This window comes from Bos indicus x Bos taurus, chromosome 8 (genome assembly GCF_003369695.1).
Source record: "Bos indicus x Bos taurus breed Angus x Brahman F1 hybrid chromosome 8, Bos_hybrid_MaternalHap_v2.0, whole genome shotgun sequence".
In the NCBI taxonomy this organism is placed as follows: Eukaryota; Metazoa; Chordata; class Mammalia; order Artiodactyla; family Bovidae; genus Bos; species Bos indicus x Bos taurus.
In genome coordinates this window covers 8,737,746-8,759,776 of record NC_040083.1, presented here as the reverse complement: position 1 = coordinate 8,759,776, position 22,031 = coordinate 8,737,746, and the positions used below count along the sequence as shown (strand labels likewise).

At 43.8% G+C, this 22,031-nt stretch overlaps 1 protein-coding gene across 3 annotated transcripts in view; it reads left to right on the top strand.

Moving 5' to 3' along the window:
- MSRA (methionine sulfoxide reductase A) overlaps window positions 1–22,031 on the top strand; it is a 383,749-nt gene that overhangs the window by 232,749 nt on the left and 128,969 nt on the right. For all 3 annotated transcript variants that reach the window (XM_027549007.1, XM_027549006.1, XM_027549008.1), the window contains one exon: window positions 12,723–12,827. In XM_027549007.1, coding sequence (XP_027404808.1) covers window positions 12,723–12,827 — 105 coding nt within the window. The remainder of the gene's footprint in view (window positions 1–12,722; window positions 12,828–22,031) is intronic.

The following is a 22,031-nucleotide window of genomic DNA, read 5'->3' as shown; positions in this document are numbered from 1 at the left end:
TTGTGGAGGAATGAGTAGACCCCAAAAGGCACAGCCTGGACCTGTGAGTAGAGGGAGGTAGGTCTGACTCAATAACGACAGGATATTCCAGCAATGGCACGGATTATTTTGTGAAATTGCATATACCCTATCTCTTGAAACAGTCATTTGGATGTTGCAATGGGGTAGAACACAATATTGCATTAGGCTAGGTGACCTTTTGTGTACCTTGCAATTCTAAGACTTTGTTAAAATCACCTGTCTGGTTTCCTCTCCCTTGTTGTAGCCACATATATCAAACGCTCAATTTCATGGTTCCCTTTCCCAGCTTTCCATCAAAAGTACCTGTCAGGCTGTGTGAGGGTACATACATATGCCCAGGCCTGACCCCAGACCTCCTGTATCAGAATTCCAGCGTGGGTGAAATGTGGAGTGTGGGGTGTAAGAGTATTTTTCCAAAAGTTCTATGTGATTCTAAGGTATAGGGCTGTGAACCACTCTTCTGAGTAGCCCACTAATAACAAGATACAGGAAGGCCTCACTTTGTACTTTTGGGTGGAATTTAGCAGCTTCAAGGAATCAGTTTCTCAGCATTCAATACCATTTTTAGTATTAATCAAGCCATTGAATAGCACTGTGTTTTCTCTTGGCTGCAAGGATACCGTGATCTCCACTTGTCAGGTTAGCTTTGCTGACATCTCATAATGCCTGCTTGTCTCCGGGGTGGGTGGGAGTTGGTACCAGTCTAGGAAATAGACATTGATCAACTCAATCACATAGGGCTTTCCATAAGCTTCCTGTTATGGGGAAAAAAAAACAAAAACAAAAACAAACAGTTCAAAGAGGGTGAAGGCCAGCCTCTACAATCAGCAAAAGTGTTTATCACTCAGTTGTGTTTGACTGTTTGTGATCCCAAGGACTGTAGCCCACCAGGATCCTCTGTCCATGGAATTCTCCAGGCAAGAATACTGGAATGGGTAGTCATTCCTTTCTCCAGGGGCTCTTCCCAATCCAGGCATCGAACCGTGGTCTCCTGCATTGCAAGCAGATTCTTTACCACCTGAGCCACCAGGGAAGCTCCTATGATCAGCAGGTTGGATACGGAAACTAGTGAGCCACTCACTCCTAGACTCGTTACCTCCTAGTTAGCTTTGTAGCATTAAGAAACCTTACGTAGCATGAAAAACTAATGGTTATAGCTTATTGTCTTCCTGAGGAATTTTCCTGATAAAGTACTCAACAGTGTTTAGAGCAGTGCTCTGAGAGAATGATTGCTGAAGGATTACACACCTCCCACCATGTCTCCCCATGGTGGGCCAGGAAAAAATTACAATTGCTCTAACAGTATTTTTTTTCTACTTTTCAATCAATAGGATGCTTTTTAAAGCTTACATTTCTCTTTGGACACTTTAAGTGACTGATGAGACAAAAGGAAAAAAAAAGCCAAGATAAAATGACAGTAGAGACACTCCTCAAGTCCTGTAATGAACTCCACAGGGCATCCAATTTTGATGTATTAGGGATTTTTTTATATAATGAGTACATTGTTGGAAATCACATTTTGTATCTGCAGGAGCTAGAGATGAAACTGAGCTGACATCTTACCTCTTTTGTAGTTAATTAGCAAGAGGAAAGTAGTGGTTTGAATCTTGTATGGTAAAGGGAGGTATTAGTCATCCACTGCTCCCCTTTCCCCTTCAACCACCTGGATCTTTTTCTGTGCTCTTTGATTTGGTTTGACGGTTTGGATTGGTCTTGTTGGCTGGGAAAGATGAGGGGAATTGAAGAACCGTTATTATTTAATGAAAAAATGACTGTAGCTCACTTCTCCCCTCCATCTTGCCTGTAGGATAAATAGAACGGATCGAGTCTTTTTCCTCCAAATAGCAATTCTTTACCTGGACTCAGACGATAAGCAGTACCGGTACTGCAAGAGTCTTTAGTTGTCACTGAATTAACATTTGCCACTATTGAATCCCTAGTGCTTGGTACAGTACTGGAACTTAGTATTCAGGAAATATTTATTAATTAATGAGTAAACGAAGCACTGTGTTGACCCAAACAGCAAGGTATTCACTTGCATTCATGGTGTCTGATCACTTTCTCCAGGAAGTGTTGTTATTCAGCCACTCAGTCTTGTCCGAGTCTTTGCAGCCCCAAGGACTGCAGCACGCCAGGCTCCCCTGTCCATCACCATTTCCCAGAGTTTGCTCAAACTCATCTTACCTACTATGCTTTGTCCTGGGCATCATGCCTCTTCTCAAGGTCTCATACTCAGGGAGGGCTTTATGGAGGAAGCAGCACCTAAGAGGACCTTGAGAATAGGAGAGGACTTGGATTGCAGATAACTGGAGGGAGTGCACTGTGGGCTTCACATGGGGGCAGCAGGATCTGGGGGTGGAGGTGGGGTGTGGAATGCCTGGGTCAGGAAAATGGCATGGGGAAATGAAGTTAGCATACCCCCAGCTATGGAGAAAGAGACCTGGTGACCAGGTGGGGCTCGGGAGGGCAGAGGACAGCTGTGGGGGAGGCAGCAGGAAGGGGGTGCCTTGTGCCCTGGCCACATTCTGGTCAGTGGCCTGGAGGCAAGCCCAGTGCTAACTGTGTGACCACTCATCACTGCTGCCCACCAACCTGCAGGCACATGGCTCTGGCCAGAGAGAGGGGCCTCCCATGCTCCCAGCCCAGGGTCCAAGGGGCTTCTGCTCATCTCTGTTCAGGCAGCTCTGTGCTGTCTCCTGCCTGCACCAACTGTGATGGACAGAGGCTCTTATAGGAAGGAAATTGTCACAACCGTAGCATGGCTGTGTTGTTGTTGTTCAGTTGCTAAGTCGTGTCCTACTCTTTGCAGCCCCATGGACTGCAGCACACCAGGCTTCCCTGTTCTTCGTCATCTCCCCAAATCTTCTCAAACCCATGTCCATTGAGTTGGTGATGCCATGCAACCATCTCATCCTCTGTCATCCCCTTGTCCTTCTGCCTTCAATCTTTCCCATCATCAGTATTTTCCAATGAGTCGGCTCTTTGTATCAAGTGGCCAAAGTATTGGAGCTTCAGCATCAGTCCTTCCGATGAATATTGAGGGTTGATTTCCTTTAGGATTGACTGGTTTGATCTCCTTGCTGTCCAAGAGACTCTCAAGAGTCTTCTCCAGTGCCACAGTTGGCAGTATGGTAGGACACAGCTCCTCCAGGAAGACGAGATCACAGCCTCAGCTTGTGCTCCTAGAGCCCTGCTTCGAGAGGTTTCTTTTTACCCAAATTGACCACTCTTTTACTGTCATTTTATTCCTGATTCTAAAGTGGGGAATCAAACTTGAAAATCACAGTCTTCCTCCACCACCCTACACACGATCAAAAGAGTGAGCATCTGGGTTCTTCATAGTGTAGAAAAACGCCGGATCTCCATCCCCATCAGGGCCAGAATGTGCCAGCTGGGACTGCATCTCAACACCTGGTTGTAGACACTTGACCGATGTTTCTGTTAGTTTAATGGATAAATAAAATAAGAATTATCCACCTGCAGAGATGCCTCCTGTCTATGTATAGAGAGCTGGCCTCTTCCCCAGAACGTCCCTACATCTGACCTCGTTCAGTCTTTATGACTCTTCTGTCACAGAGACTATATTTATTCTCATCTAAAACCTGAGGAAGCCTTACAAATAGCTGTGAAAAGAAGAGAAGCAAAAAGCAAAGGAGAAAAGGAAAGATATAAGCATCTGAATGCAGAGTTCCAAAGAATAACAAGAGATAAGAAAGCCTTCCTCAGTGATCAATGCAAAGAAATAGAGGAAAACAACAGAATGGGAAACACTAGAGATCTCTTCAAGAAAATTAGAGATACCAAGGGAACATTTCATGCAAAGATTGGCTCCATAAAGGACCGAAATGGTATGGACCTAACAGAAGCAGAAGATATTAAGAAGAGGTGGCAGGAATACACAGAAGAACTGTACAAAAAAGATCTTCACGACCAAGATAATCATGATGGTGTGATCACTCACCTAGAGCCAGACATCCTGGGATGTGAAGTCAAGTGGGCCTTAGGAAGCATCACTACAAACAAAGCTAGTGGAGGTGATGGAATTTCAGTTGAGCTATTTCAAATCGTGAAAGATGATGCTGTGAAAATGCTGCACTCAGTATGCCAGCAACTTTGGACAACTCACCAGTGGCCACAGGACTGGAAAAGGACAGTTTTCATTCCAATCCCAAAGAAGTGAGTGAAGTCTCTCAGTCATGTCCGACTCTTTGCAACCCTGTGGACTGGAGCCCACCAGGCTCCTCCATCCACGGGATTCTCCAGGCAAGAATACTGAAGTGGGGTGCCATTTCCTTCTCCAGGGGATCTTCCCAACCCAGGGATCAAACCCGGGTCTCCAGCATTGCAGGCAGATGCTTTAACCGCTGAGCTACCAGAGAATCTCAAAGAAAGGCAATGCCAAAGAATGCTCAAACTACCGCACAATTGCACTCGTCTCACACGCTAGTAAAGTAATGCTCAAAATTCTCCAAGCCAGGCTTCGGCAATATGTGAACCATGAACTTCCAGATGTTCAAGCTGGCTTTAGAAAAGGCAAAGGAACCAGAGATCAAATTGCCAACATCCACCGGATCATGGAAAAAGCAAGAGAGTTCCAGAAAAACATCTATTTCTGCTTTCTTGACTATGCCAAAGCCTTTGACTGTGTGGATCACAATAAACTGTGGAAAATTCTGAAAGAGATGGCAATACCAGACCACCTGATCTGCCTCTTGAGAAATCTATATATGCAGGTCAGGAAGCAATAGAACTGGACATGAAACAACAGACTGGTTCCAAATAGGAAAAGGAGCACGTCAAGGCTGTATATTGTCACCCTTCCCATTTAACTTCTATGCAGAGTACATCAGGAGAAACTCTGGGCTGGAAGAAGCACAAGCTGGAATCAAGATTGCCCGGAGAAATATCAATAACCACAGATATGCAGATGACACCACCCTTATGGCAGAAAGTGAAGAAGAACTAAAGAGCCTCTTGATGAAAGTGAAAGTGGAGAGTGAAAAAGTTGGCTTAAAGCTGAACATTCAGAAAACAAAGATCATGGCATCCGGTCCCATCACTTCATGGGAAATAGATGGGGAAACAGTGGAAACAGTGTCAGACTTTATTTTTTGGGCTCCAAAATCACTGCAGATGGTGATTGCAGCCATGAAATTAAAAGACGCTTACTCCTTGGAAGGAAAATTATGACCAACCTAGATAACATATTCAAAAGCAGAGATATTACTTTGCCAACAAAGGTCCATCTAGTCAAGGCTATGGTTTTTCCTGTGGTCATGTATGGATGTGAGAGTTGGACTCTGAAGAAAGCTGAGCGCCGGAGAATTGATGCTTTTGAACTGTGGTGTTGGAGAAGACTCCTGAGAGTCCCTTGGGCAAGGAGATCCAACTAGTCCATTCTAAAGGAGATCAGCCCTGGGATTTCTTTGGACGGAATGATACTAAAGCTGAAACTCCAGTACTTTGGCCACCTCGTGCGAAGAGTTGACTCATTGGAAAAGACTCTGATGCTGGGAGGGATTGGGGGCAGGAGGAGAAGGGGACGACAGAGGATGAGATGGCTGGATGGCATCACTGCCTGGATGGACGTGAGTCTGAGTGAACTCCGGGAGTTGGTGATGGACATGGAGGCCTGGCGTGCTACGATTCATGGCGTCGCAAAGAGTCGGACACGACTGAGCAACTGAATTGAACTGAACTGAAAATGCTAAGAGACCCGGGATCACAGTCCTGAGTGTTGAACTGCTTGTGAAAACTGTGGTTTAAGTTACTGCTTGTGGCTTTGATTTTCAGTTTAAGAGTTCAGCTTCTAGTAAGACATAGAGACTTAGAGTCTTGTGTGCCAGGTGCTATTCTGACTCCCCATTTTGCAGATGAGAAACTGAGGCAGTGAGTGGCGAAGTAGATAAAGGGCCTTCGATAGTGGGTGTGGTGGGGACTGGGGTTGGAGCCCCCTTTCTCCTCCCTCCCGGGGCACACAGTGGCCAGGGAGCAGTGTGCCTGTCAGCAGAGCACAATGCTGTCCCCTTGCTACCACCCCTGCCTCCTCTGTGTCTCACCAGCTTCCCGCCTCTTTTCCGGTCTCGTCTTCTGGAGAGGCCACCTCGCTGCTTTCTCTCTCCTCACCAGCCACCAGTAGTGACAGTTCATGGGGCAGACCTGGAAGAGCTGAAGACAGTGTTTTCCCTGTGGGGTGGAAAGCAGTCACAGAAGACTTTCAGAACTGGCTGATTTGTCTTGGGGTTCTCTTTAAACACACCTGGTTCTGTGCATGACTTGGCTTCCACAGAGCTCTGGCTGACTCCAGGTGTGTGGTTTTTCTGCTCCTGGAGCACTCCCGCGTGTATCTTCTGCGATGTTTTTTGTCTCGTAAGGAATAACTGTCCGTAGTCTACCCCTTGGTGTTCCTTCACCTCCCTTTGGAGTCACGAGGTAAAGCAGCAAGGGGACACGCTCAGAAAGACATTTGTCCTTTGCATGTTTCCTCTCAAGGTACTTTGAACGACAACATTAAAGCACCTATAATACTACTGTGAATTGTTAACAAGCACATTTGCACATCACATCTGTCATGCTATTTGCACGATGTTATGTGAAGAAATGACTCAAAGTATTTTAAAGATATAGCCTTTCATCTTTGGAAGCACCAGAAACTATTTGCAGATTGGTCTTGGGAATCAAATTAGCCTAGCACATCGGTGAGTTCTTAGAGGCATGGGCATTTCTGTAAGTGGTTGCTGGCCCCCTTAATCCTTTTGATCATTTGCACTGTGTATTTTTATACAAGCTCTTGTACTTTGGAGAAATAAAATAAAGAAACTTAAAGGTGAGTTTGACAAGGGCTTCTCCACACTGTTTGTCAATGCAGATAGATCCTGAATTTTAATAGCAGTACCTTCTTTTAAACAACCAAGGCTCTTTAAACCTCTCTACAAATAGTGTCAGTGCTCAGATTATGTCTGAAAGTGTTTGCTGGTGAGGGGAAATCTTTCCTGACCCTGTATTGCAACCACGAAAGAAGACCCTATCCTGGAAAATAGTCTTGACCACCTGGGTGTCAGTTATCCCCACAGCTGTGGGCCACTTGCTGTGTGACATTTGCTGTCATTGATGACTTCCGGTGACATTCAGGAGCCGGCTTGGAGTCATAGAATGAGCCAGATTTTCTACCTTCAGTTGAAACGTGATTGGCTCCTCACTGGATCCTGCCGTTTACTGGCTGCAGGATGTTATGTGAGAAAACTTGTGGTGAGGCCTTGGTTTCCTCATCTGTAAAATGGGGACGACATCCCTGTTGTGAAATTGTTGGGAGCAACATCTGTGCACCCGTATTCATAGAAGCACTATTCACGAAAGCCTAAAAGTGGAAGCAGCCCAAGCGTCCATTGACAGATAGATGGATAAACAAATGTGGCACGTCTGTGCAATGAGATCTTATTCAGCCTTTAAAAAGGACATTCTGACACAGGCTTCAACCTGGATGAATCTTGAGGACATTCTGCTGAGTGAAATAAGCCAATCACGAGAGGGAAAATAAAATATGATTCCACTGACATGGGGTTTAGAGGACCGAGACAGAAGTAGAATGGCAGTCACCTGGGACTGGGAGAAGAGGAAATTGGGAAGTTAGTGTTTAATGGATATAAAGTTTCAGTTTTGCAGGATTAAAAAAATTCTGGAGATAAATGATGGTGATGGTAGCTCAACGATATGACTCTACTTAATGCCACTGAATTGTATACTTAAAAATAGTTAAGATAGTAAATTTTGGAAAGTGTGTGTGTGTGTGTGTGTTTTTATCTCAATAGAGAAAAACTGGGGGAAAAAAGTATGAGCATTGAACAACATCCAGTAGGTAAGGTGCCTCCCATATTATCAGGGTTCAGTAAATAGTAACAGCTTTTAGTAGGATTCAGAGTTGTAATGCATGATTCCATGATATCGCCTCATGTGGCCGTGCCATGGTTGGTTTCTTTCTGTTTGACTTCTGGATTTCTTATGGTACTTCACCACTGTATTAATAGCAATGACGGAACGAGCTTTTGTGTTTGTGTCTGCCTTTTCTTTTCTTTGGGTTTATATCTCTGAGGTTAATTTCCCGGGTCACTGTTAATCAGGGTGAATTCATCTTTGAGGCTCTTGCTTCCTATGCCCATGGGGTTTCAGAAGGGTCCTGTCATCTTCACTGTCTCCACCCAAGGACACCGGACGCCTCACAGTGTCCTCATCAGCACTAGGCGTGATTTTAAGCAGTTTTACAAAGTGACATGAGTAGGAGATGGTATTTTAATGTTTAAGATGCATTCATTTGCTTTTATCTGATCACTGAAACTGTTGAGAACTTTTCATGTCTTGATCTGCATTTATTTTTTTCAATGTGTATTGCCTGTTTACATCTTTTGCCTGTATTTCTAGTGTGGTTTCAGTGCTTTTCTTTTTTAAAATAATTTTAATTTATTTTTAAATTTTATTGGATTATAGTTGTTTTACAATGTTGTGTTCATTTCTGCTCTGTAGAGCTATATGTTTACATGTGTTTGGTTAGTTGCTCAGTCGTGTCCGACTCTTTGTGACCCCATGGACTTGGACTGTAGCCTGCCAGTCTCCTCTGTCCATGGAATTCTCCAGGCAAGAGCGCTGCAGTGGGTAGCCATTCCCTTCGCCAGGGGATCTTCTCGACCCAGGGAGAGAACCCAGATCTACTGCATTTTGCAGGCAGACTCTTTACCATCTGAGCCACCAGGAAAGCCCCTTAAGTTTACATATATCCCCTCTTTCTGGAGTTCCTTCTCATTTAGGTCACTACGGAGCATTGAGTAGAGTTCCCTGTGCTGTGCAGTAGGTTCTTGTCAGTTATCTATTTCAATGTTTTTCTCATCTAGTATATTTTGTCACGTTTGTAACATGTCATTTTTAATATTCAGTTTTACTAGTTATGTAGTTAAATCATCATTCAAACATTTCAAAACACAAAATAGTACGATTTTTAAAGTAGATTTAAAATGGCTTTACAATAACATGGTTATTATACTTAATGAATCTTCTTCACATAATCCCCCTGTCATACTTTTCTTGTCTATTAGCATAACATCTGTTTAGATGTTAATTTACATGACTATAGTATTTGAATTAAAATTATGTAGACTGACCAATTAAGAATAAAATATTAATAACCCAACATAAAGAAGACATAACAAAATTAGAGAAAATAAATGATTAAAATTATTAATAAGCATGACATTTTACCTCACTAATAATGAAATTCATTAAAATAAAATGACAGGCTACTATTAATATCTTCCATCCATAAATTAGTAGGGATAAAAAACACTCTGAAGGTAACTGAGACTGACCCTCAGATATGCTGCCAAAGGGGAGAGAAGATTGGCTCAACTTTAATGATTAGCAAGAAACTTAAAAATGTTTATAAACACTGATTTAGAAAATTCACTTATATAGCTGAGGCTAGAGGCAGCCTCAAAAATGGAGGAAAAATATTTACATTCATAGATAAAAAGAGGATTCCGTACAAATGCCCAATGACAGAGAATAATTGAATAAGTAATAACACAGTCATCTTTGGAGTGTTAAGTATTTATTATGTATGTATAAATGGTATTTACTAAAAATTTCAGTGGTGGGGAAAACACTCACAATGTGCTTTTAAGTGGAAGAAGCATGATGCAGTGATTATAGTAAAATAAGCTGTGTGTCCTGCTGTGCATGTGTGTATGTTTTGTGTGTGTGTGTCTCATGCATATCTAGAAAGAAATGCATAAAAAATACTGAAAGTGCTTATCTGGTAGGAGTATGGATGATTTTTATTTTCTTTTTTATATTTCTGCACATGTTCTGAGCTTCATTTTATCTACAAATCATTGTTTCTACAATCAGAAATATATTTTACTGTTAAGGAAAACTAAAGATGATGAGTAAACCTCTCTCCTTTACCGGATTCGTGTTCACTTTGCTCTCATTGCTTTAATGCATTGAACAGAAACCTGGACAAGGAGTCAGAAGGTGTTTTTTCAGGTTATGGTCCAGAAATTTACTAGGTATATGACATTGGGCAAATCTGACTTGTATGTGCTGTTGATGTTGTTTAGTTGCTAAGTTGTTTCTGACTCTTTGAGACCCCATGGGCTGTAGCCTGCCAGGTTCCTCTGTCCGTGGGATTTTCCAGCAAGAATACTGCAGTGGGTTGCCATTTCCTTCTCTAGAGGATCTTCCTGACCCAGGAATCAAACCCACATTTCCTGTGTCTCCTACATTGGCAGGCAGATTCTTTATCACTGAGGCACCTTAACTTGTAAAATGGGGATTTCTACCTTCCCTGCGTGTACCATTGGAGGATTGTAAGAATTCAGGTGAAAATACCAACATAGACGAAAAAACTTTGCAAACCAAGATGCAAAGGATTCCTGAAACCGCTGTGAGGTTTGATAATTTCTTAGAACTCAAAAGCTGTTATCCCCACACTTACAGTTGGTTACAGGAAAAGGATACAGATCAAAGTCAGCTAAAGGAAAAGTCACACAGGGCAGAGTCTGGAAGGGCTCAGGGCAGAGCCCCTGTGTCATCTCCTTCTTGGCCTCTGTGTGTGACACTATGCAGAGCATTGCCACCCAGGAACCTGGTGGTGTCCCAAACTTTGGTGTCCAGAGTTTTTACTGGGGCTTCAGTACATAGGTATGATTGATCGATTGCCTGCATGGTTGAACTCAGGTTCTAGGTCAACCGATACCATGTTACCCAAAGTCCCCTCCCTCAGTCACATGGTTGGCCTTTCTGGCATGACAGCCCCTACCCTAAGACTGTTAGCATAGCAGCCCCTACCCTAACCCTACCCTAAGATTTAGTGTGGCCAATCTCCACCCTAAGAGCACCAGTGTGGCGGCCCCTCTGTAAATAAAGACACTCCTATCAGGTATGACCTAGATTACCTACAAGAGTCAAGGCAAAGACCAGCTACCTGTTTTCAGTTCAGTTCAGTTGCTCAGTAGTGTCCGACTCTTTGTGACCCCATGAACCGCAGCACACCAGGCCTCCCTGTCCATCACCAACTCCTGGAGTTTACCCAAACTCATGTCCATTGAGTCAGTGATGCCATCCAACCATCTCATCCTCTGTCATCCCCTTCTCCTCCTGCCCTCAATCTTTCCCAGCATCAGGGTCTTTTCAAATGAGTCAGCTCTTCGCATCAGGTGGCCAAAGTATTGGAGTTTCAGCTTCACCATCAGTTCTTCCAATGAACACCCAGAACTGATCTCCTTTAGGATGGACTGATTGGATCTCCTTGCAGTCCAAGGAACTCTCAAGAGTCTTCTCCAACACCACAGTTCAAAAGCATAAATTGTTCAGAGCTCAGCTTTCTTTATAGTCCAACTCTCATATCCATACATGACTACTGGAAAAACCACAGCCTTGACTAGACAGACCTTTGTTGACAAAGTAATGTCTCTGCTTTTGAATATGCTATCTAGGTTGGTCATAACTTTCCTTCCAAGGAGTAAGCATCTTTTAATTTCATTTTGGACCAGGCTAAAGTCCTTACTAGGACTTCCCAGCGGTGCAAGTAGTAAAGAATCCACTTGCCAGTGCAGGAGATACAAGAGTTGAGGGTTCCGTCCCTGGGTTGGGAAGATCTCCTGGAGTAGGAAATGGCAACCCACTTCAGTATGTGACCAAAAAGAGATGGAAAACAAATTTGTGGAGGGCTCTATTATTTACTGGCTTCCCAGGTGGTGCTAGTGGTAGAGAACCCCTCTGGCAAGGCAGGAGACGTAAGAGACGCAGGTTCGATCCCTGGGTCAGGAAGATCCCCTGGAGGAGGACATGACAACCCACTCCAGTGTTCTTGCCTAGAGAATCCAATGGACAGAGGAGCCTGGCGGGCTACAGTCCATGGGGTCACAAAGGACTGAAGCAACTTAGCACGCTATTATTTACTAGGTTATAACACTGAAGTAAGAGAGGATAGGATTTCCACAGGTACAAGTGGCAATGCAAATACATTCTTCGCTGACCCACAGAACCTTGGGGACCACCTTTGAGAAGGGAATGTGCTAACGGGTGCTGCAGAGAGACATTTGCTATGGTCGTTATTTACCGCAGAGATGAATTAGGCTGGGGAACCACTTACCGGTCCACCGGGTATAGGAACCTGACCCTCTTCTCAGTGTTAGCAGCACAGCAAATATGTCTCTCTGTTACCAAATGTATCTAATGTGAGCCAGTTATAAGCCTGTTTTTTCACAGGTTCCTTTATCTGGCACCATCTCCCTCTGTAGTGCAGCTAAGCTTGCTACATACAGGGAGGGGGAGATGATAAAAATAAGCTGGCTCCTTTCCCTTTGCAGAGATTCAAATCTCTAGCACCATGTCAGGTTGGATCCATAAGGTTTCATAAGAATGAGATTAGAAGAAGGAAAGCCCAAGTTTATTTTCTCATGAAATTAAAAAAAAAAAAAAATTAGAGCACAATGAAGAGAAAGATCCTCCTCAGAAAACTTGCTCGAGGACAACCGCATGCTTTTATGGGAAAAGGATCAGCGACAGAGACTCAGAATGAAAGTGTTCAAGCACAATTGCCTTCAGAGGGAAGAATTTCAGCCTTTGTCTGGTGGTTTTGGGGAAACAGATAACTTGTCGTAAATCGGTGTTGTCAGTAAATTGGCGTTGTATGTTCTGTCTCTTTCAAGGAAAAACTGGCCACGCAGAAGTAGTCCGGGTGGTGTTCCAGCCAGAACACATCAGCTTTGAGGAACTGCTCAAGGTCTTCTGGGAGAATCATGACCCGACCCAAGGTAGATGAGTGAGCCAGTATTTAATTATCTTACTAATTACAGCTGGGATAATTAGTGTTTGAGCTGCACGGAAGAGATGAACCTTGAAATCACACAGGAGCTCAAGAATATGATTGCAGACATTTATTGACGGAGAAGGGGAGGGGCTGGGGAAAAGAGGGCGAGAGAATAAAGGCACAGCCCCCCATCTGCGCCCCTCCCTCCTTTACAGCTGTCAGGGGTGGGAAAATTCCCACAGAGAAAGACGCCAGACAATAGAGTTTCGTTCACCTTTGATTATTGCATTATTCCTCCTTAATGCAGTCTTTTGTCTACAAAATTAAAGTGTCTTTCTAGCAGCTCCAAAGTTTTCCTGATTTATGGTTCCTTTATTTCCCTGAATTTAGCCTTTCTCATCTTTTGATGTTATCAGCCTTTTTTTTTTTCCCCCTTTAAATGTCTGAGGGTGATAAAAAAAAAATAAAGGTAAAATGCAGTATGCAGTGGGTTCACAATGTTTGGGTTATTTAAATATTTATTTTGTCTTCTTTGGAATTTATTGTATGGAGATATTAATATATTTGGGCTGTAAACAATGGTGGTCAGGAATTTTATTTGAATGCACACACAAGTGAATATCTCATGCTGGCAAATATCATTGTAATATCCAATAAAGGAGCAGTTTCCAGATTTCAACTTAACAGCCTTACAAGCACTGCTTTGCCAGTGTGATGATCTGATATTATGAGTCTTATGAACTGAAAAGTCCTATATGTACGATATGATTTTCACAAACCCTGTTCATTTAGCAGGCTTCCCTGGCGGCTCCGACGGTAATGAATCTGCCTGCAATGCAGGAGACTGGGGTTCGATCCCTGGGTCGGAAATGGCTATCCACTCCAGTATTCTTGCCTGGAGGATTCATAACCTACATCTAACTAGGCTGAGAATTCTGTTGGCTTTAACAAAATATTTGGGCTTCCCAGCTGGCACAGAGGTGAAAGAACTTGACTGCCAATGCAAGAGATGCAAGAGACGTAGGTTCAGTTCCTGGTTAGGAAAATACCCTGGAGAAGGAAATGGCGAGTCACTCCAGTATTCTTGCCTAGAAAATCCCATGGACAGAGGAACCTGGCAGGCTACCATCCATGGGGTTGCAAAAGATAGCAATTGGTCTATTTAATAAAAATCTTTTTCTCTTTGGTGTCAGGTCTTGTGGGAGTGGGTGAGTGGTGTTGGCTCTTTCCTGATGAATGGATGTGTTCTTCCAAACATGCATTGTGTTTTGGGGTGGAACCTTTCCAAGATCCCAGCAACCCCAGCGCCAGTTGGTCAGTCCTGAGTCCTGGTTACACCTGAGTCTAGGGTGATTTCCCAGAAGGCAGCGGTCAGAGCTAAGGCAAGAACAGCAACATGGTCAGCAGAGGAGCCAGGGTCAGGCAGGTCCAGGATGCAGGCTGATCCAGCAGGGTGACTGAAGGTGGGAATGAAGCCAGGAGCAGGTTCTCCATGACCGTCAAGTCTGGTTGACGTGGGGGCATGAGTCCCTGGCGGGGAAGCAGTGAGATGGGGTGCAGGGGAGGTATAGGACTGTTAAGGGCAAGAGTACTGTCATCAGAAGGTTCAGATGCCACCCTGGCTTGGACTGCCACACTGCCATGTCATATAAGCATGGCAGGCCTGATGGCTTAGACATCCGTGCCTCAACGAGAAACTGATTGGTGAGCTCCATAAAGAAGGGGGTGACGGCCAGGGTCATTCTGAAGAGCCTTTGATTCAGAGGCAGCAGCCTCTTGCTCAGAGCCGAGGGTCAAGGCAGGATGCTGGGGGCTCCAGAGTTCTAAGTGGAGACACCTATCAGGAGCCCAGGTGAGCCTGAAGTCATGGAGCAGACAGGCTCTATGCGGGCCCACAAGGCTGGGTATGTGGCCTTGGCCTGGCCACCCGTGTCCTGATAGAACCACCTTGTTCTTGGCCTCCGCAACATTTTAAAGAAGGTGAAGTCTGCCATCTACTTCTCTCTCCTTACTCCTCTTAATGTCTTACCCATTTTATCATTTTCAGGGGACGGGAATGTGAACCATTTTTAATGGTCTTTATTGAATTTGTTACTATATTGTGTCCATTATATGTTTGGGTTTTTTGGCCCCGAGGCATGTGGGATCTTGGCTCCCAGACCAGGGATTGAACCCGCACCCCCTGAATTGGAAGGTGAAGTCTTAACCACTGGACCGCCAAGGAAGTCCCCACCCATTTTATCATATCTTTACTAGTGCGCCTCAGGTCACTAGTTCTTGACCCTGATTCTCAGGGGAATTCCACCTGCAAAAGCATTTTATTAGAATCTCTTGTTCTCCCCATCTCATGGATCAGATTGGTCTCAACTTTGGAAATTCTTGGTTGGCTATCGATATGAATTTGCTAGGGCTGCCATCATAAAGTATCACAGACTGGGTGGCTTAACCAACAGAAATGAATTTTCTTACAGTCCTGGAGGCGAGGGGCCAAAGTTGAAGGCATTGGCAGGGTTGGCTTCATGTTGGCTTGCCCATGGCTGTCTTCTCATGTAGCCTTCCCTCTGTGTGTGTCTGTGTCCTAATCTCTTTGTATAAGATCATGAGTCAGATTAGATTAGGGCCCACCCAGATGGCCTCATTTAATCTTAATCATTAAAGACTCTGTCTCCAGATTCAGTTACACTCAGTACTGGAGATTAGAGCTTCAACATGTAAACTATGAGAGGAGGTGGGATGCACTTTAGCCCACAGCACTGTCTGATAATGTAATATTTAATAGGTTGATGTGCTGGTTTTTCAGAGGTACCTTTTTTCTGACAGGGTGTTCATAGGCTTATAGACTGAAAGAGACTGATCATCTGTTCCAACCTCAGCTTCAATTCTATGAGTCAGAAGATGAAATTGCTCATGGTGGGGGTCACAGACAATGGGATTGGAGTATTGAGTGACCTATTCTTACACTAATATTTTGGGCAAATTATACATGTAGGAGGAGAGTTTTTTTACCCTTGTGTATACTTGTTTCTGCTTAGAGTAGTGCTTCATGCAATATACACAGTCATGCATTAAATCCCAAGGTATCTGATCTTCCCACATTATTATTAGAATTATTTTTTAGATAGTTCAGTGTAATGGGTCATGGTAAGAATCTTTTTCTACCTTGTAGGGTTACCTATGACCCTTCTGGAAATAGGGCCAGTGGAATGATCTAGGCCTGATCAGTCACAGTATCTTTTCCTGTTGTTATCAATGTTCAATCCAAACAACAGGCGTGTGACTCCAGCAGAACCAACTAGAGTCTTTCCCTGGGGGTATTGTATGTTGTCACTTGGCTATGGGTGCCAGGGGAATAACCCACACAGAGCACCTGACCATGTGGTCCCCCAAATTCCCCAGTCTCCAGATACCATAGCAGAGCCTGACATTTAGATCTGGGTTCTGGCCCCAGTTGGGCCTCTTCCCAACCTCGAAACCTTGGCCAAGACACTTAATCTGAAACTCTGTTTTCTTATCTACAGAGAGGGGATAATAATGTCTATCCTGCCCACTTCTTGGGTTGTCATAGGAATGAAATGAAGCCATGTGAAAATCACTTGAAAGAACCATGGTCAAAAACCAGGGTCAAGAACCCTGCAGGTGGTGGCATTATAGCTGTGTCCTTCTCAGCACAATACAGGGTCACCAGAGTTATTTAGTTATTTTTGTTTCCTTGATTTCTGTGGGGAACTATTTACCGTCTGCCTACTACAGTGTGGGTTTTCTGCCGCGAAAGCTCTTCTGTACTTCCTGCTAGTTGGAAAGATTTCCGCATTGCTTGTGTTCTCATTTGGTGATGTAACTGCTGGCGGTGATAGTCATGAGGTTGATAGACAGAAAGCTCCTTATCTTTACTTCTGATACAGTCCTCAGAAGAACCAGATAAAGTCCCAGCCTCTCATGCGTGCTCTGCATCCCTGTACCTCGTATGCTCTGTGCATGAATTCCATCATTTTGGTCCTCCTGTTTCTGCATAGGAATGCAGGTCCCAGACCCTGAACCTTGGGCCAAACCACAAACACACAAGTGTACAATGTGGAGACTCAGCTTTGCCTTACTTGATTGCATAAACCTGACTTTTCTATTCCAACCCGTTACACTCTCCTCGATCCTGAGGGAAAGGACAACACATTTATGAAGTACCCCTTATGGCCCCATGTGTTATACCTATAATTTCATTTAACCCCTACCATAACCTGATGAACTGGGGTTTACTGTCTTCACTTAACAGAAGAGGAGAAATGAGATTCCAGAATACTGACAGTCTTGCTTGATGGTGTTGGCAGTAGTTGAACACAGCTCTGACCAAAGCCCAAATCTATTTTCTTTCCTCTACACTGGAAGGACCCATGCTTCCTGATGAGGAAGACCTCTTCTAAGGATAAGCATTGTTCAGGATCCCCCATGTAATATAGCTGTGCCCCTAACAACCTTTTTAAAGCAAATATATGAGGATGCTACTACAAATTTAATCATGCTGTAAATTGAATGCCCCTTTTATTAACCAGCACCATGTCACTTAACTCTGCAAAATGGAGATGCTCCCATGCATAATGTGCTCAACAGTCACTAGGCCACACCTGCTGCCCAGTTGGATGTATGGACCTCTGGTAGTAGCTCTGGACCTTCCCAGGGACTAGGGCACAGATGGGGAATTTCTCCAGTGTACTACCAAGGGAGCAGTGGCCTTTCTGCAGAGGCCTTCTGGCTGAGACTGAACTGAACCCAATATCAGTTTCCCCATTTCTAAAGGATTGGAATTTCAGCTGGATGTGCAGCCACCAATAAAAATGAAATTTCCCAGACTCTGAGTGACTAAGTATAGCCACGTGTCCAAAACCAGACTAGAAGAGCATGAGTGCAAGTGACAGTGTGAACTTCCGGGTTAAGTGCACTTAGGGGGAGGGCAGATGACGTCCGCTTCCCAGTCTGGTGTGCTTAGAGGAAGGGCAGATGACGTCAGCTTCTGGGTCCAGTGCACACAGAGGAAAGGCCGTTCTCTTCTTCCTTCTCCCCTCTCACATACTGCCTGCTGTTGCAGTGATGACTGTCTTGGACTACAGGGATGGGGGCCTCACCCTTGTAATTGAGGACCTACAAGATAGAAGTTTCTAGAGTCAGTACCCCAGGCTGGACTCTTTATGTAAGAACTGTCTTCTCTAAGCTACTGTTATTTTGGTTCATTTTAGGCCTTTTTTTTTTTCTTCTTTTTCTTCTCCTACAACAGTTGTGCTAATCCTTACTAAAATAGCTTTCAATATAAGCTGGTGATGAACTCCCAGTCACTCCTCTGAAGATCTTAATTAAAATGTTTCTTAATTAAAACGTCTTTAATCAAATCTCTTAAGAGTATGGACTCTAGGGTTAGAGGATATGGCTTTAACCAGTCCTGCCACGTGCTGTCTGTGTGGCCCGGGCAAGTTAACAGTCACTCACCGCCTCTTTTCTCTGTGCCTGACCACCAGGTCCCAGCTCTAATTGCTCTCATCTGGCTGCCACGCCAGCCTCCACCTGGCCTTAACCTTTCCTGATCTAGTACCCATAGTGACCTGTCAGAAGCACAAAAGGGAACTACATCCCTCTCCTGACTTTTCTTTGTGATGATATACACACTCTTCAGACTTCCCTGGTACCTCAGTGGCAAAGAATCCGCCTGTAATGCAGAAGCTGCAGGTTTGATCCCTCGGTCTGGAAGATCCCATGGAAGAGAACATGGCAACCCACACCAGTATTCTTGCCTGGAGAATCCCATAGACAGGGGAGCCTGGTGGGCTACAGTCCATGGGCTCCCAAAGAGTTTGACATGACTGAGCAACTAACCCTTTTGGAAAGTAAGCTTCATATTAAATAATTTTTCACTGAACAACTGGATGAATGAACCTCAGTTTTCCCATCTGTACAATGGTTGTTCTCCCTTCAGTGGTGTCAGGATGTACTAAGGAATATAGTCTGTTATGCAGAGCCCAGCGCTGGGTACAGAATAACGACATTGTATATAATAGCCGCCATCCTCATCCTGCCCATGTCCTAAAGAGCCATTTCACCGGCTCCCATCCATCTGCCTTGCTTTCTCTTGTACCCCAGTACTTCTCGATTTTTTTCTTTCTCATTTCCCCCATCTCATGTTCTGAATACCCTTGATCATCCCTTACATTTGGTTTATACCCTTTATCCTCAATCAACATTCCTTTTCCTCCCATGCCCACCCTCCACCCTCCCACAGGGAGCTCCCAGTTGTGCTCAGTAGCTTCATCTGTCTGCCCTCATGTCTCTGGTGTTGGTTTCATGGAGCCCTAGGACCACATACCCTAGCTTGCTCCCTTCCCCTCAGAGCCAACAGTAGGGGATTAATGTGGTTTCTTAGCTTGTGGTTGGAACTAGAGACCCCAAGGACTCTTCTCTACTCGGTGCCCATGGACCACACGTTCCCCGCTCCCAGCCTACTCCCACACTCCCTGTGCAGCATTGTTCAAGGTGCATGGTTCCCAGGAGGTCCCCAGAAGGTCAGGAGTGGGACTGGTCCACTCCATCTTTAGCAGATTTGCTTCATAGCCTCTCTCCAGGTGCATCGTAGAGAAGCCAGTGCCCTGTGCTGTCTACTGAACAATGTTAATTGGAGAGGAAAAAAAAAATCCTCTTGTGTTTTCTCAATAAGTTGCCATTTAAGTGCTGGTGCTTATATATTTGAACTTGCCAAATTAATATCTGAACTTCATTGTGCTGACCCTTTTAAGTTAGTTTTTTCAAAATAAGTCTCCGGTTTTGAAGGACTATCCCTTTTTTAGCCCACGTACAAGGAATCTATCATCTGCAAATAATTAGACAGTGGGAATTATATTGTATTGCTAATGAGCAGATGTGCATACTTATAGTGGAGGAACAGCTGCACACATACAAAATGCAAAAACGACCCAAACCCAGCATTATGAATTCTGAAAGGGATTGCATTCTTTTAAGAATTTCAGAAACAGGAAAAAAAAAAAGAATTTAACTGATACTTTTATTAATTGTTCTTTCAGTCGTACTTTTCCTTGCATAACATTATCACACATGGACATAGCATCTTTGCTACTTGCAAATGTGCTATTTGCACTTTCAAATCCCTCTCTCATATAATACTATAAAGCTTATATTTAACATTTTTCCTGTGCCTTTCTAGTGCTTTAAGGGTTTGGTGCCTACAGACTCAATGACAGACTCCTCCTGGGTGTTTACTCTGGGCTGGGCGTAGTGCTAGGTTCTTAATGAGCATGTGATCCCATCTGATCCTTAAAGCAACGCAAGAGTAGGCAGTCTTAGACCCATTTTACAGATGAACAGATGGGCCCAGGGAGGTGAAATGATTTGCTATGAGCCAGTTGGTACGTTATTGTCAGAGCTGGGATTTGGACCTACCAGTTCAATTTCAAATCTTGTGTTACTTCCATTGTATGGTATGTGGTCCTGCATTGACACAAGATGCTATGGACTGACAGAATACACAGCTGCACCCTAACCTGCAACAGCAGCAAATTATCCAATGAAGAGTATCTGTCCTCATGAGCACCTTGTAATAGCTGTTACAATTTTGTAATCCTTTTAAGGATTTTCAGTATGAAAAAGTTCAAGTAGACTTTTTTTATACTATAAATCAAAATTTTTTTGTAAGGGATAGTGTGGTAGCAGTGTGTGTGTGTGTGTGTGTGCACACTCGCTCAGTCATGTCTGATTCTTTGTAGCCCCATGGACTGTAGCCCTCCAGCTCCTCTGTCCATGGGATTTCCCAGGCAAGAATACTGGAGTGGAGTGGGTTGCCATTTTCTTCTCCAGAGGATCTTCCTAACCCAGGAATCAAACCCATGTCTCTTGAGTCTCCTGCATTGGCAGTGGGTTCTTTACCACTGACACCACTGGGGAAGCCCCAGAAGAGTTTAGGAATGCTACTGTCTTTTGTCAGCCTATACAAAGGGCACGTATCTGAGAATTTCCCTTGAAAGATGTGATTGGATCAGTGAATTCAAATAGACTTTTGCAGACTTTCAGCCAGGAAGAATTCCACATATCTTAGATTGGAGTGGTTAGGTCATTTAAACTTTGCTGATCAGTTCCTGAAATAATGTAAAATCAGTAAGAAGAAATGAAGTCAGAAGAATTAATTCACATAAAAGAATATTAAATTAGATAAGAGGAAAAATTAGAAATGATAACATTGGCAGAAACTAGAATTTCCAGGTTCTTAAATGGCAGACTAGCTACTTGTATCAGCTATCTCATGAAAAGCCACTCAACATAAGATATAAAAAACATATTAAAAGCATCACATCAAAATACTGATGAAATGATTATGAATTACCATGTTAAAATTGAAGGGAACACAGGAATCTAGAAAGGTAAACAGGGGGCTAAAACCCTTTTGCTCTAGGAAGTTTGCCAGTTCCAGAAGAGTTGAGTCTTGAAGGCCTTATTAATCAAAGTACAATGAGATGCCCCCTCACACCTGTCAGAATAGCTAACATCAGAAAGTCTACAAATAACAAATGTTGGGTAGGATTTGGAGAAAAGGAAACCCTTGTTCACTCTTGGTAGGAATGTAAATTGGGGCAGTCACTCAGGAAAACAGTATGCAAGTTCCTCAAAAAACTAAAAATAGACCTGCCATATGATCTAGCAATTCCACTCCTGTATATATATCCCCTCCGAAAAGAAAATTGAAAACATTAACTTGAAAAGATACATGCACCCAGTTTCCATAGCAGCATTATTTACAGTAGCCAAGATATGGAAGTAACCCAAGTGTTCATTAACAGATGAATGGAAAGAGAAGTTGTGGGGTGTGTGGGTGTACGATGGAATATTACTCAGTCATAAAAATTACATGCTACCATTTGCAACAGTGTGGATGGACCTAGAGCGTATTATGTTTAGTCAAATAAATCAGAGAAAGACAAATCCTCTATGTTGTCACTTATATGTAGAATCTAAGAAATAACACAAACAAATGTGTGTAACGAAACAGAAACAGACATGCTAATGTAGAGAACAAATTAGTGCTTACTAGTGGGGAGACGGAGGAGAGGGGCAACGTAGAAAATTAAAGTACAAACTGCTGCTGCTGCTGCTGCTAAGTCGCTACAGTCGTGTGCGACCCCATAGACTGCAACCCACCAGGCTCCGCCATCCCTGGGATTCTCCA